The sequence below is a fragment of the Pelmatolapia mariae genome, linkage group LG14 (genome assembly GCF_036321145.2).
Source record: "Pelmatolapia mariae isolate MD_Pm_ZW linkage group LG14, Pm_UMD_F_2, whole genome shotgun sequence".
NCBI lineage: Eukaryota > Metazoa > Chordata > Actinopteri > Cichliformes > Cichlidae > Pelmatolapia > Pelmatolapia mariae.
The window spans coordinates 2,329,883-2,341,836 of record NC_086239.1 but is presented as its reverse complement, the minus strand read 5'-3'; the positions used below and the strand labels follow the sequence as shown (position 1 = coordinate 2,341,836).

At 42.9% G+C, this 11,954-nt stretch overlaps 1 protein-coding gene across 1 annotated transcript; it reads left to right on the top strand.

Moving 5' to 3' along the window:
- The first annotated feature begins 85 nt into the window (after positions 1 to 85).
- LOC134641138 (aldehyde dehydrogenase, dimeric NADP-preferring-like) lies at positions 86 to 7,874 on the top strand. The gene is made up of 10 exons (XM_063493376.1): positions 86 to 166; positions 1,294 to 1,457; positions 1,558 to 1,789; positions 2,365 to 2,450; positions 3,341 to 3,549; positions 5,199 to 5,316; positions 5,420 to 5,561; positions 5,641 to 5,807; positions 5,897 to 5,996; positions 7,383 to 7,874. Exons 2-10 carry the CDS (start codon positions 1,302 to 1,304, stop codon positions 7,694 to 7,696), a joined length of 1,524 nt encoding a protein of 507 aa, XP_063349446.1. The 5' UTR covers positions 86 to 166; positions 1,294 to 1,301; the 3' UTR covers positions 7,697 to 7,874.
- Positions 7,875 to 11,954: the final 4,080 nt, after the last annotated feature.

Below are 11,954 nucleotides of genomic sequence, written 5' to 3'. Positions count from 1 at the left end.
AAACTGATCCCAGAGCAGCGTGACCGATGAACACAGGACAATGCTGGGTGAGGGCGGTGGGTGAGGGCGGTGGGTGAGGGAGGGAGGGATCCCGCAGCGCGTCCGTGAGATCACACGAGTGACGGCCTGCAGCTTATATCTGAGGGACAATTCCACCTGAGCTTCGGTAAGTTTAAGACTTTGATAGTGGGCGCCATGGTGAATTATCGGTGATCAATAACATGATTCATTAATTGTAAAATGACGAGCTGTGCGGCATTTAGCGGACAGAATCAGTTTTCTGTAGTGATGTGAGCTGTTCGTCAGGTCTGCGCGGCGAACACCAGAGGAGCTCTTCATTTTTATTTAGTCTCATTTACTCATCTTTCAGGGAGTTTGCGTCTTTTCTTGTTTTTATATGCAAAATACAGCTAGTTATTTACGATGTGGGAAGTTTTTCTCAGCTTGGAACAATTAAGACTTTGATAACAGCACAGTTATCAGCTATGCAAACCTGTGACACAGTCTCAGTAAACACATGCATCAGACCACCTCAGATTTACTACACTGACAAAACGATACATGTTCTATTTGACTTCGTTTTGTCAAGTACGTGTATTTTTATATTTAGCGTGTTTATTTCTTCTAAAGTTCTTTCTTTACTTTAGGGAACTAAAGTATATTTTAAGTTTCGACACAACTCAAGGCAAAATTCTTATTCCACTTTGTCACTGACATTGTGTCAGTTATGACTGTAAGGCATGAAGTGTTCACTGCGTTTTGATACCGGACACACTAACACACTGCAAAGTGTCCACAATACGTAACATGTGTTTGGGGCTGAATATCCACCTTTGCCATTCTGTTTTACTTGGATAAACTTCAGTTCATTTTCTCAGACGTGTCAGTTGTTTATCAAATCATTTGTTGTCTGTGTGTGTGTCTGTGTGTGTCTGTGTGTGTGTCTGTGTGTGTGTCTGTGTGTGTCTGTGTGTGTGTGTGTGGTGGTGTCTCTTGCTTCAGCGCCTCAAGGCTGCTTTTTATTACGGCCGACACTGCTTATGTTGTCTGTCTATAAAGCCTTTGATAATATTAAACTCTGTAACTTACAGTCGTCTTTTTTGATCTTCAAATTGCTGAGAATAAAACAACATTAGTTCGGCAGAGCACACATTCTTACTCTAAGGTAAGCTAGGAGGGCAGATAGGCTTTCCTGGTGACAACAGAAATGTTTGGAACACCTCTGCTAGAACGACAGCTTGTCTGTGAACATTTGAGAATCCTATGGACAAATACTTTTCTGTTCTCATGCAGGTGTGTGTATGGAGAGGCAGGCGGTGCAGCGGGCCAGGGAGGCCTTCCTGAGCGGCAGGACTCGACCTCTAGAGTTCAGACTGCAGCAGCTCCATGCCCTACAGAGGATGATCGCTGAGAAAGAGACAGAGATAGCCACTGCTCTCAAACAGGACATCAACAGAGTTAGCAGACACGAGAGACTAAGAATAAGATATGAAATACAATGTGTATATCGGGGCTCGTTTGCTTGCTTAACTGAAAACTGTGTTGGGTTTCCTGCAGAGTCAGTATGACACACCACTCCTGGAGCTGATTGGAATTGAGAACGAGATTAAGCTGGCTATTCAGAAGCTTGGAGAGTGGGCTGCTCCTCGACCGGCAGAAAAGAACCTCCTCACTATATCAGATGAGGTTTATATCCAGCCAGAGCCGCTGGGAGTCGTACTCATCATCGGGGCCTGGAACTACCCCTGGGCCCTTACTCTCATGCCACTTGTTGGCGCCATTGCTGCAGGTAGGGAGACACTCTCTCCACACCTGCGACTTAGTCACGTACACCCCTGATAACAGCAGTCTGAAATGGCTTTGAGAAGGCACGGCCGCAACCCGGTGTCACACAGTCACTGTGCTGTTTTCAGTTGTGTGCAGCTGGTTTCTGTCATGTTAGACTTTATCAAACCCAAAATGTATTTTGTATTTATAACATGCTAACAGATCTAACAAGGCAATCACCCACACTGGGAATGTTTTACTCTACATAACATCCTCTTTTTTTAAATGTAGGTAAAAAAAAGTCAGCTGAACTCCATGAAATACAGAAACAATCAGTGTAACTGATAGTGTTAGTCAGAGTCCCAGCAGATCAGCTTGTCTCAGTACCAGACACGCCAGCTGACGGATCAGAAACGTAGTTTTTGCTCCCCGTCGTTCAACTTTTGCATTTTGCAAAACAGATTCAAAAAATAAAATACTAATGGAAACAGAGTGCATCTGACTGCCTCTCTCTCTGCATTCTCAGCCTCCTACACGCCTGCTTTGCGTCACACAGTGATCTCATCCCGTTCATGGAAAACTGTTCTCTCTTTGCAGGGAATGCAGCTGTGGTGAAGCCATCGGAGCTCAGCGAGTGCTCGTCCCTGCTGCTCCGGGCATTGCTGCCTCGCTATCTGGACAAGGTCTGAACACCAGGTCTATTGTTCATGCATTAAAGCCTTGAGCCATCATACTACAGTGCTTTAGACATTTAGACCCCAATGCCTGGACACACAGGATTCAACTTTTGTTGCCATTTCACTGAATATGCTGCTACAAAAAAGGAATTTTTGCACATTAAATGTTTCAGATGATCAAAAAACAAAGTATAATAGACAAAAATAACCAAAGCAATTACAAAATGCAGTTTTTAAATGATGATTTCATTTATTAAGGAAAAAAGCTCTGCAAACCTGCCTTGCCCTGTGTGAAAGGGTCATTTCCTCCTAAACCTAATAAACCTAATTCCAGTCAAGCGTTTGTGAGTCTTCTACTGTTTCATGTCAGCCACGTTGGAGGGTTTTTGAGCATGAACAGTCATCCTGTTGAATCATGAACTCTGACCTTAGCTGAGGAAAGTAGTAGTTCTGTAGATGCTGTTGTGGGTTCATGGGTGTCCTCCTGGATGAGTTGTTGATGCAAACGCACAGATGTCAGTGATTTTGTTTCTAATCTCTTTCTTCAGATCATGGTGTGATGTGTTGCTTTTAGCCTACTTTACTTTGTGACTCGAGTTCTGTTTAAGTGATTTATTGATTCATCAGGTCTGATAATCAGACATGAGTGTGCGAGCCTTTTCCACTTCATAAATAATATATAATTTAAAACTGCATTTATTTGGTTTATCACTGTCTAATATTAAAATTTGTTTAATCTGAAACATGTAAGTGTGACCCCCCCTCCCCAGTAGAGCAGTCAGGCAGGTGCCAAATCATTTTCCCATCACTATATGTTTGGAAACATGACCTATATTACAGTTACTCTGTGCTTAATGTAAATAATTTACATATCAGTAAATGTGTTTGTTTTGCAGGATCTGTACCCAGTGGTGACAGGTAGTGTGTCAGAGACCCAGGAACTGCTGAGGCTCAGGTTTGACCACATCGTGTTCACGGGCAGCAGCACAGTGGCCAAACTGGTGATGGAAGCTGCAGCTCGTCACCTCACCCCAGTGACCCTGGAGCTGGGAGGGAAGAGCCCCTGCTACATTGACAAGAACTGCGACATCAGGGTCGCCTGCCGGTAATCCACATTTAGCCAAATGAAGTGAATTACAGCTGCTGACACGGGAATTTAAAACTCTGATAATCAAAGCGGGCACAGAGGTGCTGACTGTGTCTGCAGGTACATATCAGGGTGACTGAAGCTCATCACAATAATAGCAGAACTTACAATCTTCTCCAAACCCCAACAACATACATTAATACTTCTTTATGTTTCAGTGGATGCACACGGTATAGCACATGCACTTTTTAAACCATAACGCAGTAACTATCATTGAAACAGGCTGTGTGACCTGGATACAACAAGAAACAGAAACACTCTTGAAAGCTGAATATATTAAAATGTTGGTTAAGAAATTCCTGAGTATAAAAATTCACATGGACATTTTGACTAACGTGACAAACATTGTTTGGTTTCAGTTCATAAATATTAGGCCTTGATATTTTATTGAGTAAATGAACTTAAATATACATTTGGTTTGGTTGCAGTTAAACAGAGCTTAGTTTGAGTCTTTTCCTGTGCTTCAATTACAAGGGCTCAAAAAGCTGGAAAATACAGGTCCTTAAACGCAGCACACTTTGACCCACTCTTCTGGAACTCCTGGGACTGAATTAACCTCCAGCTCTGTCATTTAATTAAATATGTCAAGCCTACTGTACAAAAAACAACAAACTCTTTATTGTAAGGACTGAAATAGAAAAGATCAAACTCACAGAAATGTCATAAACCATCTGATGTTACCAGAATCTGTTACATTCCCCTAAAAGGGTCCAGGGAAAGTAACAAAAGTGTGCGGGTCAGAAAAAGGAGACAGGGAGGCAAAAGGGGTTAAATTAAATGGTCTGTATTTGTATAGTGCTTTACTAGTCCCTAAGGACCCCAAAGCGCTTTACACATCCAGTCATCCACCCATTCACACACACGTGATAGCAAGCTACATTGTAGCCACAGCCACCCTGGGGCGCACTGACAGAGGCGAGGCTGCCAAACACTGGCGCCACCGGGCCCTCTGACCACCACCAGTAGGCAACGGGTGAAGTGTTGCCCAAGGACACAACGACTGAGACTGTCCAAGCTGGGGCTCGAACCGGCAACCTTCCGATTACAAGGCGAACTCCCAACTCTTGAGCCACGATCGCCTGAATTAGAGAGTTTTATTAAAGTTTCTACTAATAACTCAACTAAAAGAGACGGACAAGCTGCTATCACCATTTAAAGGAACAAAACAAAACTCAAGCGTCGGTCAGTAAACTGAAAAGTAAGTCAGAAAAGGGTTAGTAACCAAACACACTCCTCTCCATCAAGCAGGAGCAAACAATCACGAAACACAGCTCACTAGCTGCAACCACTCACATGGCACTCTGCCCTTAAATACCTTTAATTGCTGTGAGTCAGCTGTACAAAAGAAAAAGGTGGCACCTAAGGCAGGAGAGATGGTAGGACACGTCCACACAGGCAACTTCAGGAGGAGGCCCTGCTGCGGCCGTAACAAATCTTTCCTCAGTTAAAGGAAGTAAATGTCAAAGCAAGAAAAAGGAGGTGCAAACTCGTTGTTTTTTTTATTTTGGGGGGGATAGCTACACTCTCAATAAAAGGAATAAAGTTCCTCTAAAAATAAACAAAAACATGAATATTGTAAAGTTGTTCTCCACCTGGTTTGTTTGCAGTCGTATCACATGGGGGAAGTTCATCAACTGTGGGCAGACGTGCATCGCTCCAGACTACATTCTGTGTGAGCCGTGCATCCAGGGCCGAGTGGTGGAGTGCATCCGACAAACACTTCTGGTAAAGCACCCAATGACCAAAGAGAATCACTGTGACATCGCACATACAGGTGGAGCTGCACGGTGTGAAACCTTACTGAGACTACCTCTCTGCTCCATTCCAGGAGTTTTATGGTGCCGATCCAAAATGCTCACCTGACTACGGGCGAATTGTCAACCAGCGTCACTTCAACAGAATCATGGGGCTGATGGAGGGTTACACTCCTGTGGTGGGTGGACAGAGTGATTCCTCACAGCGCTACATTGGTAATGAAAATGCAGATTGAATCATGTGATGCAGATCCATCTGTGTTCTGTTTGATAAATGTTGATGTTGCACTGAAAGCCCCAACGGTGCTGAAGGACGTGCCGCCCCACTCCAGGCTGATGCAGGAGGAGATCTTCGGCCCCGTGCTGCCCATAGTTACAGTGAGTGACATGGACAATGCCATCACCTTCATCAATGAGAGAGAGAAGCCCCTGGCTCTGTACATCTTTTGCTCTGACAAGAAGGTGAGAAGGAACCATCTTTAAGTAGCTTTTAACGTTAGCAGCGTTCTTCGTGCTCGTCTTACAACGATTTCTTCTCACGTTTCTCACAGGCAATAAAAAAAATGATTGCGGAGACGACGAGCGGTGGAGTGACGGTCAACGACGTCATGATGCACTATACGCTCAACTCCCTCCCGTTCGGTGGTGTAGGTAGGAATACTTCAAAGTGTGGCTTTGAAGTGGGAAAGCTTCACAAAATGTGACAACTTTAGACAAAAAAACACAACATCAGATGAAACAGTGTCAGCTAAACCATGATGTCAGATGAAAGACAAAACTACAGAATCAAAGATGGATGCAGCTAAACATTGGTTTTAAAAAAGAATGGGATGGAGAGAAGCGGGTCCGAGTGTGATACCGCTTGCTCATTGGCTAACTTGTCAGTGGTAACTTGTTGGTTACTGGACATGCCACGGACAGCCCTCCTATTCTTTGCGCTGTCTGTGCGTGTGTGTGCGTGTGTGTGTCCTGTCGCTTCCAGGAGCTCAGCTGCCACCCATTCATTCAGCAGTGAGTCAAGCTTGTGAAGAGCTGCTCAGTCAGTGAGCGGGCCAGCACTGAGTGGTGAACTTTTTCTGTGTTAGGTCACATTTGTGTTACCTTTAAGCTACTAGTGAGTAGCTCTTATCTGCTGGCAGCAGAAGTGAACCTTTAACTTAGTAACCCATCTCCTTTCTCAGGATGAGTTGACTCCTTTTTAATAAAACTTGCTCCGTTTGGCTTTTTTCTGTGTGTGCTGTGGAGCAATGAGCAAACATTCATCGACAGCTCCTGCAAATTTGAAAAAACAGTTCCACACATTTATTGGAACTACAGCTGATGTTGTCGGGCTGATTCTGAGCTGATGCCTGTTGTGCTTAGTGAACCAGACTTTCTTCATGAAGTCCCATTTAAACCAACTCTGAATAAGAATACATTCAGGAGCTGAGATTACAAACAATTAAAAGTGTTATATGAAGCAAATTATGCAGCTATACTGGACAAGATTAAGATCAAATTTGAGTTCTGGAGAACACTGCCTATTTCGGTAATAGCATGCATCTTCATGTATCTTACTGAAACCTGGACTTCCCATGTGTAAGCTTGCCCTCCAACATTAAATGTGTTATTATTCAGCATCTCTGGCTAGATGAGACGGCTGTGCTTGCAAGCTGGCTGGACATGTGGAGAGGACTGTCTGTCTGTCTCTTGGCTGTGTTGTAATCTCCCTCATTTGAGTTAAAAAATGACCCTACAATCACAAACTGACCCACTGTGCAAATCTGTGGGCAAGCAATAAAACTATTCAAGCTAAGTGTTATATCATTCACACTACTAACATCAGCCAATTCACCTTTTAAACCTTCAGTGATGTATGGAGACTCCACAATATTGGAGAGCTTTACATCAGGAGCACGTTTGCACTGTGATCACTGATGCAAGAAAAAGTCACTCTAACCCTGTTACAGTCCATGTGTGAGCACATACTGACAGCACAAATTACAAATGAAGCGCTCCTTTTAGAAGACATGACTGACTTGTGTGTCACCCCTCCAGGTCAGAGTGGTATGGGACGCTACCATGGCAAACACACCTTTGACCAGCTGAGCCACCACAGGGCATGCATGCTCCGGTCACTGGGCATGGAGAGCGTTAACTTGGCCAGGTACCCTCCTCAGAACCGCCGGCGGGCACGCAGGGCTCGGATGGCCCTCACGTCGCCGCTGATTGACATGTCCAAGAGGACCCTGGTGTGGGCCATTCTTGCCACCATCATCGGCCTCGGTCTCCTCATCGCCCTGCTGGTCATCCTGCTCATTGCAGCGGGCCTCAATTGCACCTGCTGGTACTGGAGAGGCTTTTATAACTAGAGACACTGTGACCTCACTATGGTACGATCTTTCCAAAGAAACAAAAGTGCTTTTCACAGATGTTCATGATCAGATGAATCTTGTTTTATTGTTTTATAAAGATAAATAAAACAGTAACCTTTGGCTTGATCTATTATCTCTTTTATGAGCAGTGTGTGAATTTGATTCTATTTTTACAGTCGGTTAACATTCACTTTGTGAGGAAATATTGATGTAATTTGTTGATTAAAATTAAAAGATGTGTTCTTAAAATGTAATATTCCATGTTTTTTTAAACTTTCATTTTATTTTGGCTCAAAACTGAGCAAGTCTCCATTACACTCTGTTACTATTATGACCACAAGAGGGCACTATTGAGACATAAATTACCGCACATTTAATATCTTCTTTTTGTTTTGGCTCTGCTCTTTAAGGGTCACTGCAGTGCATCATCTGCCTCTGTATTGTCTCATCTTTAGCATCCTCTTCTGTCACCCCAGCTCTCTGCATATCCTTCATGACTTCTTCCATGAACCTTTCTTTGGTGTTCCTTCTCTCTTCATGCATCCTTTGTTTAGTATATTCACGATCCCTCTGCACATCTTAGCCTCGTCTCTCTAACTTTGTGTCCACACCACTCAACCTGAGCTGTCCCTGTGATCTACTCATTTCTCATCTTGTCCATTCAGGTCACTCCCAAAGACAACCCAAATGTTGACTCTGGAGAGCAACTTTCACTCTTTCCTTCCAGTCTTTTTCTGAGTGATTCTGTCTCCAAACCATACATCATTAAAGCTACTGTGCAAAAGTGTTGCTCTACCCCTCATTTACATTTTCTAGGAAAATAGGTGTGATTTAAACACGTGCAAACATACATGGAAATACATCTTGTAAACCTAACTTTTCATTCTTGATGCTGTCCTTCTGTCACAAATCAGCCCTGACACTCGTCTCCACCCACTCCACCCTGCCAGCACTCGCTTCTTCACCAGGATAGTTAACCTCAGGTATTTAAACTCATCTACCTTCACTGCCTGTATGTTCACCTTTCTGCCTGTCTCCTTCTCATTCACTCTCATGCATTTTGTTACTTTCATTCTCTCTCGAACACATTTGCACCTCTTCTTGCTCTCTTTTACCTACTCACACTATAGATCACAATGTCATCTGCAAACCTCAGCCCTTCCACCACCACTGCAAAGAAGAAGGGGCTCAGACCCAGTCCCCGATGTAATCCTGCCTCCACTCTAAACCCATCTGTTGTTCCTACCTTTCACCTCACCAGAGCCAACTCACCCATCGCTGAGACCATTTCTGAAGAGCTTAGTTGAATCTCTTAGGTCTCGTGTCATGTCCTTGCTGGATTTTTTTCCTGTTTCTTAAGAACATGACTACCAGATATGATTCAATGAGAACAGTTGCTCAAGAGCAGTTACAAAAAACATCTGGCTTTTAAATTTAAATTGAGTTTAAACTCTAGAACGACTGTAATCCAACAGAATGCAGAGAGACAACCTCTATGACTTTAAGTCAACATACTGCGTTGAAGACAGAAGTTACAGTAGGGCAGGGTCATACGTTCTTGTAATATTAATTTGGACCACAAGATGGTGCAGCAGGTCAATGTAGCATGCAGTCTCGCTGATACCAAATCACAACAACAGTTTCAAGGTGCTTTATATTGTAAGGTAGACCCTACAATAATACATACAGAGAAAAACCCGACAATCATATGACCCCCTATGAGCAAGCACTTTGGCGACAGTGGGAAGGAAAAACTCCCTTTTAACAGGAAGAAACCTCCAGCAGAACCAGGCTCAGGGGCCTGAAAACTGAAGGCTCTGCCTCCAATTCTACTTTTAAATACTCTAGGAACAACAAGTAAGCCTGCAGTGTGAGAGCGAAGTGCTCTAATAGGGTGATATGGTACTACAAGGTCATTAAGATAAGATGGGGCCTGATTATTTAAGACCTTGTATGTGAGGAGCAGGATTTTGAATTCTGGATTTAACAGGAAGCCAATGAAGGGAAGCCAATACAGGAGAAATCTGCTCTCTCTTTCTAGTCCCTGTCAGGACTCTTGCTGCAGCATTTTGGATTAACTGAAGGCTTTTCAAGGAGTTTTTAGGACTTCCTGATAATAATGAATTACAGTAGTCCAGCCTGGAAGTAATAGAAGAGACAGGATATTTCTAATTTTAGAGATGTTGCACAAATGGAAGAAAGCAGTCCTACACATTTGTTTAATATGTGCATTGAAGGACATATCCTGGCTCCAAGTTTCCATACTAAAACAACAATCGGTAGCTTTTACTGACAGTGCTAATATGGGTTCTTTCCTTCTTCCCCTTGGAATGGCCTGTCTGAGGAACTCAGGCTCACACGATCAGTGACCTGATTTAAATCACTTCTAAAAACTAATTTCACAGACTTGCTATAAAGTGATTCTGTTGCATGTTGTCTTTGCTAACTGCCTGCCTCCAGTGCTTCATTATTTTCTATATATGTATATTTTGTAGCATCCCTGCCAAACAAAATACAAATGCTGAATATGATTAGCTCATTTAAACAGTAAACAGACTGATTCTTCTATAGCACTTTTCTACTATACAAAGCACTTAATACAACATCACACAAGCACTTTTTTCTAGGCTTAAGTGCTTTCTGTCTAACATTCACACACATCCATACTCTGATGGAAGCACACGAGATCAACTTGGGGTTAGTATCTTACCTAAGCAGACTGGAGTAGCCTAACTAACAGCTGATTCTGATTAGTAGCTGACCTGCTCAACCTCCTGAACTACAGCCACCCCACAGGTACAACTTCATAGCTTTAACCTATATGACACAGACTGTTAACAATATATGAGCGTAGAGGTTGTAGTTTACTGAAATCATACAATGTTTCTATACCAGATGGCAGCAGAGATCTTTGAGAAGGTAGACAGCCAAAACTGGGAATGGTGAATAAGTGTTCCATGTGTTCACATTTATAGGCTTTTATTTGGAGTTTTAAAGCTCCACATAAAAGTAATTCCACAAAATGTTCTTGTTAAAATGTCTCTATAATCCTGAAAAGAGAAGAAAAGTGACTTGGACATGATGCTTGAACTGTCCTTCACATCTTCACACTCCTCTGATGAGTCTTCATGTTCAAAGCAGTGAGAGTAGACTGAAAAACTGAAAGAAGATGGTTTTGCCTCTCACACTTGACAGGCTCTTTGTTAATATTGTATCGTGTTGCATGATATTTCACTGCATCCATGGAAAACTTGCAGTCGTGAATGTCTAGTTATACGTAAAAGTACGACAAAAGAGTTGTAGCACAGCTTGTTTAAGTCATTTAAGCTAGCACCCCATTAGCATTTGGATCCCCCTGCTCCCTCTGCTATGCTCTGCTAAGCTCTTAACTGACAGCTTTATCACTTAATAGGTCTGTGGATACTGAGTCCTTTAGCTCGTAAGCCAGCAAAAGGAAACAGTTGCCCCCTCAGCACCCTGCCTCACTCACACAGGCAGCCTTCACTTTTTCCTGGAGGCCTCAATAACGTTGCGTAACCATCGTATAGTGTATATACAGTCATTTATATAGTGGTATAGAGTCACTCAGAGCAAAGCACTATTTACTTCCTACATTTTCACTATTAATTGTGACTTAAAGGTCAGATCGGCTGTTTTGCTTTTGTGTATCTAACACAAGCCCACCAAAGCATGCTGCAGCGTATTTCACATCTTTAAAAGGTTCATTCTGGACTTTTAAAGACGAGACAAGAGAAGCTGTCAGGAATGTGCATTTGTAGTTTTGTTTTCCTTTATTAACTAGTCCTCACTTTATTTGTGTCCACTATAGACTGGCAGAGCTGTCAGCAACTTGTATTTTCAGTTCCACTTTGCCTCATTAACTGCTCATCACTTTATCTGTGCTCATTAGTGGCCTTTGTGACTTGAATCAGATTGGCTCTGTCAGCGCTGTCGCAGTTTCTACAGACTGCTGAACACAAGGGAAAGGTGACAATCCCTGTCGGCCACCATCCACTGGATTTTAGTCGTTTTTGTCTTCCTTTCTGCGGGGATCCTGCCAGATCCTATATTTTACACTTTTCTTGAACATTAGAATCATTGTCGTGTCATTATTATTGTCTCATTATTTTCCAGAGGCGTCAGAGAGCTTTTTAAATCTTAGCTCAATAACGATGTGCTCACACACTAATGTTAATATGGTTCTGTGCTAGGCTAGTTCTATTTACATTATGCATGCTTACGTCTACAGTACACA

Bases quoted from the DNA above. Each gene is read 5' to 3' on its own strand.
- LOC134641138 (XM_063493376.1), top strand. From the start codon at position 1,302: ATGGAGAGGCAGGCGGTGCAGCGGGCCAGGGAGGCCTTCCTGAGCGGC. The intron at 3,550-5,198 runs GTAATCCACATT...GTTTGTTTGCAG, and splicing joins GACATCAGGGTCGCCTGCCG to TCGTATCACATGGGGGAAGT. The intron at 5,997-7,382 runs GTAGGAATACTT...TCACCCCTCCAG, and splicing joins CCTCCCGTTCGGTGGTGTAG to GTCAGAGTGGTATGGGACGC.